Source organism: Bubalus kerabau, chromosome 1, assembly GCF_029407905.1.
Source record: "Bubalus kerabau isolate K-KA32 ecotype Philippines breed swamp buffalo chromosome 1, PCC_UOA_SB_1v2, whole genome shotgun sequence".
Classification (NCBI taxonomy): Eukaryota; Metazoa; Chordata; class Mammalia; order Artiodactyla; family Bovidae; genus Bubalus; species Bubalus kerabau.
The window spans coordinates 103,016,221-103,036,437 of NC_073624.1; the positions used below are offsets into that span (position 1 = coordinate 103,016,221).

The 20,217-nt window shown below is 44.4% G+C and overlaps 2 protein-coding genes across 6 annotated transcripts in view; both read left to right on the forward strand.

Annotated features, from left to right (window-relative positions):
- Nucleotides 1–2,170: 2,170 nt before the first annotated feature.
- The window catches only part of POC1B (POC1 centriolar protein B), a 108,114-nt gene continuing 90,067 nt past the window's right edge, over nt 2,171–20,217 (forward strand). The window contains exons 1-2 of one of the 5 annotated variants that reach the window (XM_055585933.1): nt 2,171–2,189; nt 3,076–3,160. Coding sequence is in view for 4 of the 5 variants with exons in the window: in XM_055585958.1 (XP_055441933.1) it covers nt 2,403–2,417; nt 3,076–3,160 (100 nt within the window). In the remaining variant the exon portion in view is untranslated. Of the gene's footprint in view, nt 2,190–2,219; nt 2,418–3,075; nt 3,161–20,217 lie in introns of those variants that run through there. The other 4 variants (XM_055585958.1, XM_055585948.1, XM_055585942.1 and 1 more) reach the window with 4 other exon arrangements.
- Nucleotides 3,211–8,788, forward strand: GALNT4 (polypeptide N-acetylgalactosaminyltransferase 4). Its single transcript, XM_055585912.1, has one exon. It carries the CDS (start codon nt 3,741–3,743, stop codon nt 5,487–5,489), a length of 1,749 nt encoding a protein of 582 aa, XP_055441887.1. The 5' UTR covers nt 3,211–3,740; the 3' UTR covers nt 5,490–8,788.

Below are 20,217 nucleotides of genomic sequence, written 5' to 3' on the forward strand. Positions count from 1 at the left end.
TACAATTATGTAAAGTTTAAAAATAAAATAAAATTTAAAAAAAAAGTGATGGGACAATCTGTGATTTTTTTTTCTATTCATATTTATTTTTTGATAATTGGAAAAAAGTTAAATTTATTTTTAACCAAGTGTGCATGCTCAGTCATGACTGACTCTTTGCCACCCTATGGACGGTAGCCCACCAGGCTCCTCTGTCCATGGGATTTTCCAGGTGATAATACTAGAGTGGGTTGACTTTTTCTCATCCAGTGGATATTCCTGATCCAGGGATTGAACATGCATCTCTTCGGTCTCCTGCATTGTCAGGTGGATTCTTTACCAACTGCATCACCTGGGAAACTTTTTTTTAAATTTATTTTTGGCTATGCTGGGTCTTCGTTGCTGCATGGGCTTTTCTGTAGTTGCAGCAAGCAGGGGCTACTCTCTAGTTGGGGTGCGCGGGGCTTGTCATTGCGGTGGCTTCTCTTGTTTTGGAGCATGGGCTCTAGGGCGCACGTGAGTTCAGTAGATGTGACTCCCGGGCTCCAGAGCACTAGCTCAGTAGTTGTGCCATGTGGGCTTGGTTGCTCCACAGCATGTGGGATCTTCCCGGATCAGGGCTCAAACTCATGTCTCCGGCATTTGCAGATGGATTCTTTTACCCCTAAGCCGCGAGGGAAGCCTGTCACCTGGGACTCTTTTAACTAAGAGACTTAGAGAAAAATCCATACTTAAAAAATTTCTCTCTCTTTTTTTGAGCTAGTTTTTACATCTCCAACTTTTTCTGTTAATCTGCTGAACCCAATATTAGATATATCTTGACTGTGAGAAATTTTGAGGTCCTCAGAGTTTTCAGAATTATTATGTATTTTATTATTTATTTTTATTGTAGTCAGATATACATAAGTATTGCCCTTTTAACTATTGTAAGTGTACAGTTCAATGGCATTAAGTATATTCACAATGTTTTGTAACAATCACCACTATTTCCAGAACTTCATCATTTCACACAGAAATTCCACATCTGTTATACAATAACTTTCCATTCTTCCTTATCCCCAGTCCATTCTATTAACCTCCATTCTACTGTCTGTCTCCATGAATCCACATATTTGAGGTACCTCAATAGGTGGAATCATACTATATATGTTCTTCTGTGTTTGGTCTATTCACTTAACATAATGTTTTAAGGTTCACCCATGCTGCAGCAGGCTTCCCTGGTGGCTCAGATGGTAAAGAATCCACCTGCAATGTGGGAGACCTCTGTTCGATCCCTGGGTGGGGAAGATCCCATGGAGGGAAGGCATGGCAACCCACTCCAGTATTCTTGCCTGGAGAATCCCCATGGACAAAGGAGTCTGGCGGGCTACAGTCCATGGGGTCGAAAAAAGCCGGACACGATTGATCGACTAAGCACCACATAGCATGTTGCAGCATGTATCAGAATTTCATTCCTTTTTTTGACTGAGCAACAGTGCATTGTAAGTATGTATCACATTTTACTTACTGATTTATCTGTTGGACACATGAATACAGAATCAAGTTTATAATCTCTAAAGGTCGGCAACATTTCTTATCGACTTCACAGTGTTGCTGAAGCTCAAATGATATTCTATGTAGGAAAGTCTACTGTAGCAATGGCTATAGTTACCATGTGCCCGGATAATTTAAACAGAACAAAAAATATGTTTCTAACTCTTCCTAAAGACCTCAAATATGCTACTGTATCAATTTGCAGCTCTAAAGCACAGGCAAACGAGATTGAAACAGAAACACAGCAGAAAAACCTTAAGTGGATGGAAAACATCCGTTCATTCACTCATCACGTTTATCCAGCATCTACATTTATAACATGCTGGGCGTGTGTGAAAAATAGTGATTAAATAAACTCAAGTCTATCCTCCAGAGATTTAGTTCTTCTGTGTATAATAATAAATAGCAAGCCGCCTCATTTCAGATCAAACTCTCTTCAGCATCAAAAAATAAGCTGTGCGGGACCCGCTTCAAATTTGCGCGCGCTGTCTCTTTAACGCGTAATAGAATTCTGATTGCATCGATCACAGGTTCCTTACCCTCTCCCAACCATCGGTCTCCTACCTATCTTGGTTACTACCCTTCTTCTGACATCAAGCCGTGGGGAGCTCAGGTGTTAGCAAACGTTGGCTTTGATGTGTGGCGACACCTGATCCCCGGCTTGCCAGGTGGCGGAGGTCCGGCTTTTCGCGGCGCGGGCGCAGCCTCGGGGCTCGGCTGGCCACGCCTGGAGCGCGGGGTTTGACTGGGGCGCCGTTGTTGTAGTGACCGGGAGGCGCTGCCGCTCCGGGCAGACGGTTCCGGGCACCGCACGGTCCCCTTTCCTACCCCACCCCCTCCCTCCCCCCGGTTCCCCCTGCGGGCAGGAGCCGGGAGCTGAGCGCTCCCCCATGGCCTCCTCCCCGGTAAGGACGGGCTGCGGTGCGCCTCCCTGGAGCCGGTCCCGCTGGTTGGGGAGCCAGGTCGGGGCTACACCCGCACCTGGCGGGACATGGAGGCAGGAGTCCGCAGCCGAGTCCCGAGCCGCGAGCTCCGCGCCCCTCGCCCCGGGGCGCTCGTGACTCATCCCTTGCCCCCGGGGCACCGGGACCGCCGAGCCCTGGCGGAGCCCCGGGCGCTCCTCCCCGAGCTCCGGCGGCCCAATGGCCCCCCCAGAATTCTCTTAGGGTTTCCGTGGAGCGCCTGCGTCAGAATCACCTGGGAGGTTTTTGAAAAGTACCGAAGCCGGGGGGCTCCGCCTCGCACCTGTGACCGCGAGCCTGCGGGCGGGGCCCCGGAACGTGCATTTCAATCGCTCTGCCCAGGTGCTCTCCGGCGGGCGCCCGCTTCTGGGCAGCGCGAGCGGGGATTCCGCCGGCTCTGCGGGGGGAGACTGGTGCTCGGCGTACACCCCAATTAGCTGCGGCCGCGCGTGCCCGTTCGGGGTGCTGCTGCTCCCCCACAACCCTCCACCGATATGGCCGTTCCCGGGCCGGCTCCCTCAGGAGGGGACCGCGCTCCTCTCCGACCCCTCACATTCGAGGTCTGCACCTGCTTTCAAAACTTGACAACTTTCCTTCCCAGGAGGACCCGGTTCTGGAGCGTTACTTTAAGGGCCACAAAGCTGCGATCACCTCCGTGGACTTTAGCCCCAACGGCAAACAACTTGGTAAGTTTTCTTTTTTTCTTTTTTTTTGTGATGAGACGCTCAATCGGTAGGATTGCCGCTCGTCCACGCTGGGTCCCCGGGAGCATCACGACTGAGGACCTGTATGGGTGGAATCGTGTGGAGAGCGGCCGAGATGCAGTTGGAGCCGGAGTGGACCCGAGTCCGGGGTCACCTTGGTGCTCCCGCCCCCCGGCCCCGCAGAGTCGCCCACAGGCCTGGGCCCGGGCCTGGCCGACCACTGGCGCGAACTCGCCACCAGGGGGAGGAAGTGGGAAGGGGAGGGGTTTGTCCTCGGTCCGGGGAGGGTGGGGTGTTGTTGGCTGCAGAGTTTGTGAAAAGTTGTGAGGCAGGCAGGAGGAAGTGGGGAGAGAGAAGTTGGGGCTGCACCGGAGGCCGAGCCCCGCGGAGGTCCCAGGTGACCCCCAGGAAGCCCCCGCGGCTGCCGAGGAGCCGAACGCCTGCATGAAAGGAGGGACCTGCTCGGAAATTCGCTCCTACCTGAGCCCGGAGCTCAAGCGGCGGGTCCCGCAGCCCTTCCCCTGCGCGCGGTGACTCTGGTGGCCGCGTCCGCGCCCCAGCCATGAAGATCCGGATGGCCGTAAGGTGGACGTGGGCACGCAGAAGCTGTCTGCTGCTGGCGCTCCTAACAGTGGCCTACCTCCTGGTGGAACTCTCCGTCTCCACTTTCCATGCCTCCTTACGAGCCGGCGGTGCCCGGGAACCGGGGTCAAGACAGCTCTCAGAGCCGGGGAAGAAAGCAGTGGATTTGTCTCGACCGCTGTATGAGAAGCCCCCTGCAGATTCCCATGCCCTTGGGGAGTGGGGGAAAGCCAGCAAACTCCAGCTTAGCGAGAGTGAACTGAAGCAGCAAGAGGAACTCATTGAGAGATATGCCATTAACATTTACCTCAGTGACAGGATTTCCCTGCACCGCCACATAGAGGATAAAAGAATGTATGAGTGTAAGTCCAAGAAGTTTAACTACAGGCGACTTCCGACCACTTCTGTCATCATCGCTTTCTATAACGAAGCCTGGTCGACTTTACTTCGCACCATCCACAGTGTTTTAGAAACTTCTCCCGCAGTCCTTCTGAAGGAGATCATCTTAGTCGATGACTTGAGCGACAGAGTATATTTGAAGACACAGCTTGAAACTTACGTCAGCAATCTGGATAGAGTCCGCTTGATTAGAACAAACAAGCGGGAAGGGCTGGTGAGGGCCCGTCTGATTGGGGCCACTTTTGCCACTGGCGATGTCCTCACTTTCCTGGATTGTCACTGTGAGTGTAATACTGGTTGGCTGGAGCCACTTTTGGAAAGGATTCATAAGGATGAAACAGTGGTCATTTGTCCTGTTATAGACACCATCGACTGGAATACTTTTGAATTCTATATGCAGACTGGGGAGCCCATGATTGGTGGGTTCGACTGGCGTCTGACATTCCAGTGGCATTCTGTTCCCAAACATGAAAGGGACAGGCGTAAATCGAGAATTGAACCATTCAGATCGCCCACCATGGCCGGAGGACTGTTTGCAGTCAGCAAGAAGTATTTTCAGTACCTTGGAACTTATGACACTGGGATGGAAGTGTGGGGAGGTGAAAACCTGGAGCTGTCTTTCAGGGTGTGGCAGTGTGGAGGTAAACTGGAGATCCACCCATGTTCCCACGTGGGCCATGTATTCCCTAAGCGGGCACCATATGCTCGGCCCAATTTCCTGCAGAATACTGCTCGGGCAGCGGAAGTCTGGATGGACAAGTACAAAGAGCATTTCTACAACCGAAACCCTCCAGCAAGGAAAGAAGCTTATGGCGATATTTCTGAAAGAAAATTACTACGGGAAAGGCTGAGGTGCAAGAGCTTTGACTGGTATTTGAAAAATGTGTTTTCTACTTTGCACGTTCCAGAGGATAGGCCAGGCTGGCACGGAGCTATTCGCAGTATTGGGATCTCTTCTGAATGTTTAGATTATAATGCTCCTGACAACAACCCCACAAGTGCTAACCTTTCCCTGTTTGGATGCCACGGTCAAGGAGGCAATCAATTCTTTGAATATACCTCCAACAAAGAAATAAGGTTTAATTCGGTGACGGAGTTATGTGCAGAAGTTCCTGAGCTAAGAAAACATGTGGGAATGCAAAATTGTCCCAAAGATGGGTTTCCTATCCCAGCAAACATTATTTGGCATTTTAAAGAAGATGGAACTGTTTTTCATCCCCACTCAGGACTGTGTCTTAGCGCTTACCGGACACACGAGGGCCGGCCCGATGTTCAGATGAGAACTTGTGATGCTCTGGATAAAAATCAAATCTGGAAGTTTGAGACATAGAGGAGCATAACAGCACTTTGGTCCTGAACTGACAATAGCTTCAGGGGAGTCAGCCTTCAGAAAGCCTCAGTGAAGATTTATTTCATCAGCATTCACCCAGTGGTCATCTGCAAGAGCTCTGTAAAAGCAGTGGAGCATTTTGGTTAAAAAAACAAAACACTGAAACTGGGTACACAGACAGCTGTTGTTTAATATTTCAAAGTGCCTTATTTTGGGGTTGTTTTATTTAAGAGCTTTGTCAATATGTTCTCTTACTTCTTAAAGAAGTCGACTCGACTGTGACTTGAGATACACAAAACATTTAAGTGCCAGACTTAATATTAAAAGAATATAAAAGTCCAAGCAAAATGAGGGATGATTTATGTTGATGGGTAAGTTCACTGCGCATCTCATTAAAAAGAAAAAAACAAAAAACTCAGAAATGTGCAGTTCAAGCTGTTGCTATTTTTGTTGTACATAGAATTTGAATTTCCTTTAGTCAGCACATGAAATTTTAGGTTTTACTTCGTTTTTTTATTCTAATTTTCTGTTACTCAAATAGAAATCAAGGAAAGTTACTCTTCAGGAAAAAGACCTGGTTTAGTTATATTGTCACTGGATGTGAATTGGAATTGAGTTTAGAGGTCTTCCTAACATACAGACATCTCAGAAAAATATACCCACATCTGAATGAAATGGGAACCATTTACATTCCACACTTTGCGGAATTGAGGGGATTGAGCTATTAGACTTAACTGCTCTATGTTGATACCTCAGATCGCTCTGATTTTGTAAGCTGTCCTCTCTGTGAACTTGTTTGTGTGTATGGGGTATTTTCTGATTGCACTTCCTTAAACTTTGAATGTATCAGAGAGGGACTCATTCAGAATACTGTGCTTCTCTTTGTTAATGCTTAATCACTTAAAGTAAACGCTTAATAATCGCTTAAAATAAACACAGCAGAGGCCAACTGTGTTTACTGAAACGTGTGAAACTGAAAGTGAGCCCTGTTGGACAAAGTCAGTGAAACTCTCCTACAGAGTTCTTGCTGATGAGGACTTTTAAGGGTTGATCTTAAGATTTTCCAAGGGGAAGGATAGCCTCTGCAATGGTAGATGGGGCCTTCCAGCTTCTTTTCTGCACGGAGTCCCAGGCCTGGTGCCTAGATAGCTGTCAGTAATTGTGGGTGAATGAATGACTGGCTGAATGAATGGCTCAGCCAAACAATGTGGCTTTGGTCAAGTCATTTGATTAAATGACTCATTTTGGGCCTCAGTTTCCTCATCTGTAAAATGTGGGTGCTGGAGCAGGTCTTGAAGATTCCCTCCAGCACTGGAATGTCCTGCTTGTACATTCAGTGACTATGCAATCTCTAGAACACTTTTATCTCCTCCCTGCTAACGCAGATAATGTTGTTGAGGAACAGTTATTCCAGGTATGAAGCTGGAAAAAAGAAATGGTTTTTGAAAATTAAGTCAGCTGAGCCCAACTGAAGTGGTTTATTTTGGATTGAGTGAAAAGTTGTGGCCAGTGTTTGTATTCATTTTATTTTGAGAATTGCTGAATCAATTTTGTTTTTTATTGTTTGATCTTTCAAACTCTGAAAGGAATCTTTTGGGTTAAGAATATTAATATTTTCCAAACTAATTTATGTGAGAAGTAAACATACTTTTAAAAAGTTACTTTTACTGTTTTTATTCCAATGTTATATCCAGAAATCAATCACAGGCTGAACTCAGAATTAAATCTTAACTAGTTCATTTTGCTGTAGATTTGTGAAAAATGCATGCTCCATAAACGATCAGTCCACAGTACTCAGAAGTTGTTTTTGGTGTCTGCTTGACTACTTGGAGAGTAGGAACTTGGCAAAATCTAAATTCAACAAAAGTTTTTAGAATAACCTTTTCAAACAGTAATATTGCTTTGTATATTTTGTTTCTCTTTTTCTTAAAATAAAAATGTGTTAATAATTTTCCATATGTTATGTAACAAAGAATTGTTTAGATTCTATGTGCAATGTGCATGACCTTGGGTGTAATTTAGGAAGAATTTGTAATAGTCCTCTGAATTCGTTCATTGGCAGCAGATATTCTACTAAACCCACCCTCACCCCTTACTCAATCTGCCTTTTGGTTTTTAAAAATCACTTTTCTCTTTTTATTTATTTTTGTTGTTCTTCATGCATGTTCAGTCACTTAGTCATAACCGACTCTTTGTGACCCCATGGACTGTAGCTCTTCAGGCTCCTCTGCCCATGGGATTTCCCAGGCAAGAATACTGGAATGGGTTGCCATTTCTTTCTCCAGGGGATCTTCCCAATCCAGGGATTGAACCTGTGTCTCCTGCATTGGCAGGTGGTTGTTCTTCTTAGCCCCCTATCAGATGGGAGTGCTAAGATTGATATATTCTAGATGTATTTATTGGAATTATTTTTATCCTAGAATCTTTCTGCTCTCATCAAAAGAAAAAGGGAGCATTGAAAAGTAAAGCACTGAATTCTTTATTTACCTTTTGCCTAAATTGTAGGGTGTGACCCATTCATCTTTTTGGAAGAAATTTTAGGCTCGTGTTTTATTTATATCAGTAATTCAGAATAAGCGAGTGGTTCATTCTTCACAATAATGTAGTTAATAGAAGAAAGACTTCTATATTTTCATATGTAGCCATTTCCAATTTAATTCCTAAAACACACTGTAAAACTACAAGGTATATTTGATTTCCTACTTCTAATTTATTGGTACCAAAGCTCTTTTGCTGTATATAATTAACAGATCTTTTAAGTTAATTTACGTGCTTAAAAAGTGTTATAAAAATTTGGTAGACAAGAATTTTAACTTTAAATGATCACTGGCGACTGAACTGAACTGAACTGATATTATTTAGTGTTCAATTCTGTGAATAGGTTGACTCTAGTCATTTTTAGCAGCCATTTAAAAACAATGATCTAGTCATCTACCGAGTCTCTATAACTCAAAATAACTTGTTTGTAAAAGAAAATTTGTCTATGCACCCAATAGTAGGCTCTTGAGTATTCATTATATGTCAGCAAATAAAACTTTTCTAGTTGATGGTAGGTTATTTTTCAGTTGTGTAGTTGATATAGGGTCTCAATTTTAGTTAATAAAATACTTAGTTTTGACTTATTTGTCCTTTTGAATTGATGTTTTAATAATATTATTAAATGAGCACAAAGAATGTTGAGATTCAGATTAATCTCTTTTGAACAATGAATTTTTTGGTGTATGATGAGCGATTTCTATCCTTTTTTCCTTTTGTTAATGATATTTGCAATATTGATTAAGACATGTAAAATAAAACATATGCCTAATTATTTTTGCAAATGGATTCTGATGGTTTTAGTCTCTGGGGACACTCTTTCTACGTACACATTTACGGCTGGTAATAGGAGTAAGGTAAACTTGTTATCATTTTACTTATTTGACAAATGCAGACAGTAGAATATTTAAAAAGTTGGATTCCATGTATTATTTTGCAAAGTGTCATTAACTAGCAAGGATTCTGTAGTGGTTCTAACACTGTTCATACACTAAAGTAAAGTGAAGTCGCTCAGTCGTGTCCAATTCTTTGTGACGCCATGGACTGTAGCCTCCCAGGCTCCTCCGACCGTGGGATTTTCCAGACAAGAATACTGGTGCCATTGCCTTCTCCAAAGGATCTTCCCTATCCAGGGATTGAACTCGGGTCTCCCACATTGTAGGCAGACGCTTTACTTCTGAGCCACCAGGGAAGTCGTATGCATTAACTACTCATAAACAAACTAGAAATGATCAGAAATCTCTGGGACAAATTGGGAGCACTATAAAAGGAAGCAAGTGGACATGTGGGCACACTAACACAACATTCAAAACCCTGGGCCAAAAAGAAATATGTCTGTCCTGTAAACTGCATAGCGTCACACTTCCCTCAACCTTCTATCTGTATTACCCTGTCCCTAAGCACAAGTCCTGTCCACCAGTAGTATCTTTCTTCCTCTTTTTGTAATCCTTGCCAAACACCCTCCACTCCTGCTAATCCCTGGCATGACACACTGCCTGGGCATCACCAGTCTCAGGACTCTGCCTTATATTTCAGGTGTCTTGCAGCCTTATTTAAGGCATTCGTAGTCAAGTTGGCTTCCCAGGTGGCTCATGTAAAGAATTCGCCTGTCAGTGCAGGAGACGCAGTGTACAAGGTTTGATCCCTGGGTCGGAAAGATCCCCTGGAGGAGGAAATGGCAACTCGATGCAGTATTCTTCCCTGGACATGAGTTCTTGCCAGTATTCCATGGACAGAAGAGCTTAGAGGACTACAGTCCATAGGGTCACAAAGAGTCAGACATAACTAAGCATGCGTGCACATAGTCAAGCTAAATATATTTCCACTGATCTTTTGGTTTTTTCTTTTATATACAGTTTAAAAACTTACGCTACACATGTGTGTTGTGATCTTCCTAATAAGGAGTAATAATAATCTTGCTGGTAAGTTTCTAAGTGGCTCCAACCCTATGCAAATCATTTCATCTCTCTGTGTTTCAGTTTCATTAACATTAAAAAAAAAAAAGACCGGAAAATCCTTAGAGTCAGAACATTAGTGGTTGCCAGGGCCTGGAGGAGGCAGGAATAGAGACTGATTGCTCATGAAGGTAGATTTTTTGGAGGGTGTGATGGTGGTGGTGAGAATGTTCTGAAATTAGATGGTGACCGTGGTTGTATAACTTTGAAAAAAACACTGAATTGTGCACTTTAAAAGGATGAATTGTGGTGTGTGAATTGTATCTCAGAAAAAAAACCAAAACTTTAGGGGAGAAAAAGTGGCTGGGAAATTTCACGTGTCTCAGAAAAGACTGCTCCCTTCTCTGTCCTTCGGTGCATGGTGGTTTAGTCCCTAAGTCGTGTCTGACTCTTGCAACCGCATGGACTATAGCCTGCCAGGCTCCTCTGTCTATGGGATTCTCCAGGCAAGAATACTGGAGTGGGTTGCCATTTTCCTTCTCCAGAGGATCTTCCTGACCCAGGAATCAAATCCGGGTCTCCTGCATTGCAGGCAGATTGTTTACCAACTGAGCTATGAGGGAAGCCCCTCCGTGCATACTAGACTTTAAACCAGCCCAGCAGTATTTGTTGTTAATGCTTGAGTCATGCTGTAATTCAGCATAATTAAGGAAGTTAGATAAATCTGTGCACCTCCTAGCTTAGAATTAGGCTACAGGTAGAACTTAGTTTGTATTGGAGTTTTTTTCCCTAAAAGTTCAGAAAAACCTCAGTCAATCCTTTTGAACAGGAAGTAGAGATTATTATAAAAAGTGAAATGCGTTCCAGACAGAGTATATAGCTGTCTGTGGCAGAACTGGAGATTAGAGAAGCCCTAACTCTAGTAGTCGGGTACTGCTTTTCTTTTTTTGCCCAGCTTGACCATTTCTAGGCTGGCTGGGCAAGGATGCCTCCTGCGGGCCAGCAGTGTCCTCCACTGCCTGAGCATCATTCTAACTCATTTATTCATACTTATCTGATCCTCTTTCAAAAAGGAACAGGAGGTATTCTACTTACTTCTTTCTTTTTTCTTAATTTAGTTCTGCTGTTTGCCAGGTGCTATCCTATGCTTGGGTGTTCATCCAGAAGTGTACAAAACAGATGTGCTTCTTAAAATGGTACGAAGAATTCATGGTCCAGTGATAGACACAGATATTAACATGTAAGCACAGATTATGTGCAGATATAACTTGTGGTGAAGAAAAGGAACAGGGTTCTTTGAAGGATGATAACTGGGGCAATATGCTTAAGTTTATGGGGGTCAAAGAACACGTCTCTCTGTGTTAGAGTCAACTCAAGACTTGAAGGAGGAGCTAGCTAAGCAAAGACTAGAGGCAGAATTTGTTGTTTAGTCACTAAGTTGTGTCCAACTCTTCTGCGACCCTGTGGACTGTAGCCTGCCCTCTGTCCATAGGATTTCCCAGGCAAGAATACTGGAGTGGGTTGCCATTTCCTTCTCCAGGGAATCCTCCCAATCCAGCTATCAAACCGGCATCTCCTGCATTGGCAGGCAGACTCTTTATCACTGAGCCACCAACGAAGCCTGGAGAGAGATTAGCATAAGCAAAAATTCCAAGGGGGAAAGAGCTTGTCCTTGATCAAGGAGCTAAAAGGCGGCCCGGATGGGTAGAGCCTAGAAACAACAGGCTTTGGGAGGTGAAGAAAGCTTCGGGAGGTGTGGTTGCAGGGGAGGCAGAAGCAGCTCACTGAGTCTTTGGAGGCTGCAGCGGGTTAAATGGCGACCCTCCTGAAGATGTATCCCTGTCTTAATGCCTGGAACCTGTAAGTGTGACTTCATTGGAAAGAAAAGGTTTTTGCAGGATTTGAGCAGAGCTCCTCCTGAGCTATCTGGGTGGGCCCTAAATGAGACATACAGAGAGATAAGAGGAGAAGGTCACAGGAAACCAGAGGCAGAAATTGCAATGATAGAGCCACCAGCCAAGGAGATCTTGAAGGCACCAGAGTCCGGAAACGGCAAGGAATGAGACCTCTAGAGCCTTTAGAGGGAGTGTGGTCCTGCCAGCACTCCCCCTGGATTTTGGACTTCCGGCCTCCAGACCTGTGAGAGAATCAATTTCTGTTGTTTTAAGGCTCCAAAGTTACGGTACTTGGTTACAGCAGCTGCAGGAAGCTGAAACAGAAGCCGTGTTTTAGGCTTTTGTTCTGAGAGTCATGGAAATCTGTTGAAGGATTTTAAGGGAAAGAATGACACAATCTGATTCACACCTCAAAACAATCACTCAGGTTTCTATGTGGATTGAACTACTGTGAGTAGAAAAACCAGTTAGGAGCCATTATAGTAATATCAGCAGATGGTGGTGCTTCAAACTAAGATGGTGGTCTTCAAACTAGGGTTACTAGCATCTGAATGGTGTTTAAAGTCATGGAATAGATAAAGTCACCTGGGAAAAACAGAACAATGAGTGCAAATGGCCCGTTTCTGGGTGGCTCAGTGGCATAGAGTCTGCCTGCCAGTGCAGGACTCGGTTAATTCCCTAGTCCAGGAAGATCCCCTGGAGAAGGAAATGGCAACCCACCTCAGTATTCTTGTCTGGGAAATCTGATGGACAGAGGAGCCTGCCAGGTTATAGTCCATGGAGTTGCAAAGGGTCAGACACAATTTAGCGACTGAGTATGCACACATGCAAAGATCTCCAGCCTTTGGCTGAGAAGGGGAAATAACAAAAGAATCCAAGAAGGAATGGTTAGAAGAATAGGAGGGAATGCCTCTATAGCAGGGTATTATGAAAGCCAAGGTGTAGATAGAGTAGGGTAAAAACGTTGAAAAGAGAGAATATGTTAGTCATTAGAGTGGGGGAGGGAATTACTGCAGAATTGAGCGCCACTGAGCAGTGTAGACAGGTCCCTGTGAAACGAGCAGTCTTGAATTTGTATTGTTCCTGGTCTTCCTTGGAGTGTGTCTAGCAATTCTGTCACAAATACAGTCTCAGAAAAGGCCAAGTGACTGAGATTTTGCCAGAGGAATTTGAAGGGAGGAAGACAAGTCAAAGGACTGAATGTATGTGCAAGAAAGGGTTTATAAACTGGGCAAGGAAAGAAATGAAGACCACAGATTGGATAGTGAAATGAAGATAGTGAAAGAGAGCCTCGGTGGAGAACGTAGGTCGGTGCATTGGAGTCCTGGATGAGATAGAAGCTGTGAACAAGCAAGCTATAAGGAAAGCGTGTCGTTAAGGATAGTGGGTTTCAGTCAGTAATCAGAGGAGTGTTGGCACTGCTTGTGGTAACATCCAGGGTGTGGCCACCGGAACAGGATGCTGAGGACACATGGAAGAAAGGTCTTCAGAGAGGCCTGGTTGTCCCCTTCATCAGAAATGTTCTTCACTACCTCACTCCGCTTGGCTGGTTCCTTTGTGTCCTTCATACCTCCGCTTAAAATGCCACTGCTCACTTCACCTGAATTAAGTATTCTGTGCCCACGAAAAATTCTCATATGACATCCTGCTTTTATCTTTCATGCCTCTTGGCACAATTTAAATTGATATGTTAGCCTGCTTGTTGACTTGTTGCCCTCTTTTCTGCTTAAATTGAAGCTCCCTGTTTAGAGGTTTTTGCCTATTTTGTGACTCAGGACTCCCCCCACCCCAGCCACCCTGCCCTTACATGTGGTAGGGCTGAGATATCTGTTGAGTGAACTAATAATACCAAGACTTGGAACAGAGAGAAAGACTGTGACCTCAGGTAGGTGAAGTGTGAAAATGCTTGTCGCTTGGGAGGGTTTCAGGGAGCTTGATGTCCCCAAGCAGAGTCAATGTGTAAGTACGTAAGTAGGAGGGGGGACTTTCAGAGAGGAGGATGTGTGTACAAGAGAGATCCTGTAAGTGGTGTTTCTCTGGCCAGGTGCTAGCTTCAGGGAAGGAGAGCAAGTCTGGTACCAGGGTCAGCCCAGGGAGCATCTCGAGCGTCATGAGAGTGAGAGTGCAGTGTGATTGACGCAGTGGGGCTGAAGGCATGACTGGAGGAAACAGAACGGGAGGTGTGGTGGATTTATGTATATGGAGTAGCCTCTCAGAAGGTGGTGGGCTCTTGGGTTTCACAGGATGGGAGGCAATCAGAGGGGAGAGAATAAGAGCAGATGATAACTTGTGAATGTCATCCCTCTTTATGGAGGCGGAAACTGGAAGCTGAGTAAGTTAGCTGAAGCGGTGTAGCTGGTAAGCAGCAGAGCCTGGCTGAGTCCAATCTCCAGTCAGCTTCTGGAGCCACACTCTTTCCCCTTAGCTCAGTTTCCCAGAGGGCCGCACTCGAGTTTATACAAACGTTAGATGAGTTTAAGAGCATTTCCATATGATGTGCACAATCTAAGCTGCATGTTAGAAGTTTCCAATTAAAATGATGTATTTTAGCATTGACGTTATCAGCCTTTCCTCTCTTTGTGTTCAGGGTTGCTCTGTCGTCGACTCATTCCCTGTTTAATCTCTGGGTTGTTTGTAGAATAAATGATGGTGTAGAACAATTTTATTTACCCCTTTTCTTACTGAATAGAGGCAGAATGAAACTGAATTTTTAAAGTTATTTTCCTGACAGTGAAACCATAATTGAAGTTTGCCAGAAATTCTTTTTCTCTTCTGGTTCTTAGTTGCTGAGTTGTGTCCGACTCTTTTGAGACCTCATGAACTCTAGCCCACCAGGCTCCTCTGTCCATGGAATTCTCCAGGCAAGAATACTGGAGCAGGTTGCCACTTCCCACTCCAGGGTATATTCCTGACCCAGGGATCAAACCCGTATCTCCTGCATCTGCAGGCACTTTTTCTACCCTGAGTCCCCAGGGAAGCCTGTTATTCTGGTTCTTGATGGCAACCTGTGTAGCAGCTTTTACTGAAGCTCCTCCTCCTGTTACAGTTTTTAAATATTGCTCCCAAGTGCCAAAGTGATCTCAGGTGTGCACTGAGAGGCAGAAGTAGAGTGCCGTCTTTCTCAGATTTCCATATTCATCAGAATTAACGGAGAAAGTGGTCAAAGCTCAGGTTCCTAGGTTTCGCTCTGGAGAATGTAGCTTACTAGAAATACACGTTTTTAACAGGGTCCCCAGGAATTCCAGCGGGGATAATACGTAAATCCCCAGGGCTTGGGTTCTTGGTTAAACGGATGTGGATGTGGAGTCTGATTGTTGTTGTTCAGTCTCTAAGTTGTGTCCGACTCTTTTGAGACCCCAGTGGGTGGACTGTAGACCACCAGGCTCCTCTGTCCATGGAATTTCCAAGACAAGAATACTGGAGTGGTTTGTCATTTCCTTTTCCAGGAGATCTTCGCACCCCAGGGATCGAACCCACGTCTCATGCATTGGCAGGCAGAGTCTCTACCACCTAGCCACCAGGGAAGCCCTTGGAGTCTGATAGATCTGGGTTAAACTCTACTCCTTCTATGTTTATGACCCTGGGCAAGTTACTTCACCTCACCAAGCCTCATTTCCTCATCCATAAAGGGATAATGATAGTCACCTACCTCCTTGTGAGGATTAAGTAAAAGAATGTTTACCAAGTTCTTAAAAGGACTTGGCCCTTAGTGACAACTCCGGAAGGGTTTGTGTTGTTAAGCTCCTCAGCCCTCATGGAGAGCTTGAATAAATTAAATTTCTCCACATTGTCATTACTAAAGATTATTTTTAAAGCAGCCACAGTTTCTATGAGACTCTGTTTACACTACTAACAGGCTAATTACTTCGTGTCAGCTAGCAGGAAAATTATTCCCTATTCATGGAAGAGGAATTTTGAGTTAGTGCCATCACTTAATAGTGCTTGGATTGGACAAGCTGATTCTGAAAGAGTTCAGTTCAGTCACTCAGTCGTGTCCGACTCTTTGCGACCCCGTGAATCGCAGCATGCCAGGCCTCCCTGTCCATCACCAACTCCCAGAGTTCACTCAGACTCACGTCCATCGAGTCAGTGATGCCATCCAGCCATCTCATCCTCTGTTGTCCCCTTTTCCTCCTGCCCCCAATCCCTCCCAGCATCAGAGTTTTTTCCAATGAGTCAACTCTTCATATGAGGTGGCCAAAGTACTGGAGTTTCAGCCTTAGCATCATTCCTTCCAAAGAACACCCAGGGCTGATCTCCTTCAGAATGGACTGGTGGGATCTCCTTGCAGTCCAAGGGACTCTCAAGAGTTTTCTCCAACACCACAGTTCAAAAGCATCAATTCTTTGGCGCTCAGCTTTCTTCACAGTCCAACTCTCACATCCATACATGACCACTGGAAAAACCATAGCCTTGACTAGACGGACCTTTGTTGGCAAAGTAATGTCTCTGCTTTTGAATATACTATCTAGTTTGGTTATAACTTTTCTTCCAAGGGGTAAGCGTCTTAATTTCATGGCTGAAGTCACCATCTGCAGTGATTTTGGAGCCCCCCAAAATAAAGTCTGACACTGTTTCCCCATCTATTTCCCATGAAGTGATGGGACCAGATGCCATGATCTTCGTTTTCTGAATGTTGAGTTTTAAGCCAACTTTTTCACTCTCCTCTTTCACCTTCATCAAGAGGCTTTTTAGTTCCTCTTCACTTTCTGCCATAAGGGTGGTGTCATCTGCATATCTGAGGTTATTGGTATTTCTCCCAGCAAAGTTTATCTAGTTATGGTTAGAATATTGTCTTTGTATTGTGCAACCCTCTCTCTTACTTCTTTCTTGGTTTGTGGTGTGTTTGGGGATTACATTTTATTTTTCTTGTCTTGAAAAAAAATATTTACAGTGAATTCCTTCTCTTAGATTTCCTTAGAAAATGTTCTTGTTTATATCTCCCTGAAGAAGGTGATCCAGTGTTTTCTGTTGTAACCCAAAACCAATATGAACCTAGAAATGCAACAGAAAGTCCAAAATCGTGGTGCCCTCAAACCAGAAAGCTGAGTTTCATCCTCGTAGGGGGTTTTAAAGCAGACATAATGAAGGTACAAAGTATATCGAGGAACTTCTGAAATAATTGAAAAATTCAAGAGTTTCTATACGGAGGTGATTGAGTTTTTCAGACCCTCTTGACTATGGAATGAAAAGGCCTGAGAGGAATATAATCCAAATTTTTTAAGTTGTGAAGGATACTAGATGGTGAACATGGGCCTGCTAAAATATGTACTTTTTGACCCATCAATAATTATTCAGGGAATTTATCACAGTGATATTTTGTACATATCAGAAATGACACATGTTCATTGCAGCGTTGTTTGTAAACTACCTAAATATGGCCACCTGGTTGAAAAAATGAAGATATAGGTACATCATAGAATGGCTTCCCTGGTTGTTCAGTGGTAAAGAATCTGTCTGCAATGCAGGAAATGTGGGTTCAGTCTCTGGGTTGGGAAGATCCCCGGGAGAAGGAAATGGCAACCCATTCCAGTATTCTTGCCTGGAGAATTCCATGGACAGAGGAGCCTGGCAGGCTACAGTTCACAGGGTCACAGAGTCAGACACAACTTAGCGACTAAACACCACCACCGTAGAATACTATTCGGCTACAAGAAAGACTGAGGCTGACTTCTGCCTCCAGTCACGGTAGTTAACTAGGAACCAAACTTGCCCTCCAGCTGAAAGCAACTGTGAGATGAGACAGAATATACAAGGCAACTGTTTTCAGATGTTGAGTGACAGGGAATGTAAACTGGTGATCCTTGCAAGAAGGAAACACAAGGTGAGCCCCTCCCGTTCGCACACGGCCTTGGCTTTCTCCCAGGGGCACTCTCCCTGCTGCCCACGGCAGGTGGAGCTGAGCAGAGTGAGCCTGGCTGAGCCGAGGCAGCAGAGGCCTTAATTCTGGCTGTGTCAGGGCCAAGCTGCTGAGTCAGGTGGGTGGCCTCAGATTCTGTGGGGCCGCTGCAGTTTTGGCTGAGGTGTACTTGAGAGGGTGTGAGGTCTAGAGGAGATCCCTTCCTGCCAGGCAGGAGGCGGAGGAGAATGAGGAAGAGGCTGGTGATCCCAGGGACCATGCGAGGTAGAGCTCGACCAAGCTGTAGCTCAGGCAGAGGGGAGATCTTTCCCAGCACCTCAGCCGAGACACCAGGGAGGCCAGGCCGTAGGCATCAGAACCACATCTGAAATACAGTGTATGCCCGAAAACTCAGTTCACAACTGAAGGAGTTTCACTCTAACAAAGAATAAAACCAAGTCTGACAAGATCAAAGGGAGTAAAATGTAAAACTGCACCCTGACTCTAGTTAGTAGGACTGCTTATGGCAGGGATGTGGGTTAGTGATTCTGAAACTGTTTGTGTGCTCTAGACTTGAACAAAAATATATGGAGTGTAATGTGAGCCAGGTTTTTTTTTTTTTTTTTCTTTTTACTATGGGCAAGGAGAGTTATAAATGTTAGAAGACGAAGGGCTGAAATGTACTCTGTGCTGTTAGATTGAAATGGGAGTTACCAGTACATGAACACATGGTTCTTAATATCTTTATCTTGATTTCTGCATATGGATAGATACAGCTTTCTATTTATATCTTATTTCTTAGTTCTGAGATTTCTGTTTATATCTTATTTCTTAGTTCTGTCAGCTGTCACAGCAGTTTGTGCATGCGTGCTAAGTCGCTTCAGTAGTGTCCGACTCTTTTCAGCCCTGTGGACTGTAGCCCTCCAGGCTCCTGTGTCCATGGGATTCTCCAGGCAAGAATACTGGAGTGGGTTGGCATGTTCTCCTCCATGGGATCTTCCCGACCCAGGGATCAAACCCATGTCTCTTACGTCTCCTGTGTTGGCAGGCGGGTTCTTTACCCCTAGCGCCACCTGGTAAGCCCAGTAGCGATGAGCAAACATAGTTGCCAGATCTTGGTTTCTAAGTTTGCCATTCTCTATGAAAAGGAATCAGAACTTCTTGGGGAAAAAAAGACCTGCACCAGGGCTGGAGCAGGGAAAGTACATCTTGCAATACCTTGTAATTATGGAAGTAAGGAGGTATTCAAAGAATGATGGACACATATCAGAAGGACACAGAGGCGAGCTTTAAGGGGCTCTTCCTAGCCAAATCTGGAACAATATGAGAATCAGAATAAGTAATGATAAATCTGGATAATAGCCCATTGAGTAAAATAATCTGAGTCCATACTGATGTAAACGAGCAATTGAATAAGTAGATGGAGAAAAAGAGATTCTTAAAATAATAAATGAACGAATTAAATATTAGTTCATTAATTAAACATTAATTAGTAAATTAAAGAATAATGGGTTCAAAAATTATTGAAGGATGCTAAAATTAGTGGGTGACAGTTTATTGAGGAAGAGGATATTTACATAGTTTAAACTATCTCCCCCACAAAATACTTATTAATTACAAAGGGGAAAAAATACTGACTTTACAAGGCAAAAATTACCTACACCAAATGATGAAAGTTAATCTCACCAATATTGGGACAAACAGATCAAATGTATCCTAATACAGTGCACTGATAAGGGCACAGCGTAACTTTTTGTGGCATTCTTGTCAAAATATATGTATCCTAAATCTAATGACAAGAAAGCATCAGCAAAAAACAAACTCAAAAAAAAAAAAAAAGACCAAATTTGTGATTACCAGAGGCAGTGGTAGGAGAAGGAGGAATTGGATGAAAGCGGTCAAAAGGTACAAACCTCCAGCTGTAAGAGACATACTACTAGGGGGGTAGACGTGTAATTAACACTGCTGTACGTTATATGTGGGCTTCCCAAGTGGTGCAGTGGTAACGAGTCCACCTGCCCGTGTGGGAGAAGCAGGTTCGATCCCTGAATTGGGAAGATCCCCTGGAGGAGGAAATGGAAACCCACCCCAGTATTCTTGCTGAGAAAATCCCATGGACAGAAGAGCCTGATGGACTATAGTGCATAGGGTCACAAAGATAGGGACACGACTGAGCAACTGATCAAAACAGAGCAACCAACCAACATTATATATAAAATTAAGAGTAAATCCTAAAAGTTCTCATCATGGGGAAAAATCTTTTCTTCCCTATTCCTTTGCTGTATCTATATGAGATGATGGGTGTTCACTAAACTTATTGTGGTAATCATTTGAGGCATGTAAGTCAAATCATTATGCTGTACACCTTAAATATACAGTGTAGTATGTCAGTTATGTCTCAGTAAAACTGGAGGAAAAGATTATAAATAATCCAGACAAAAATGTGGCTAGACACCCACATTTGTTTAAGCACATAGGAGGATACTCAAGAAAATGAGTATCTTCTCTCCTCTGTGCTTAAACAAATGTGTTAAATATGCCTCCCAGAAGGGGAACCAGCTGGC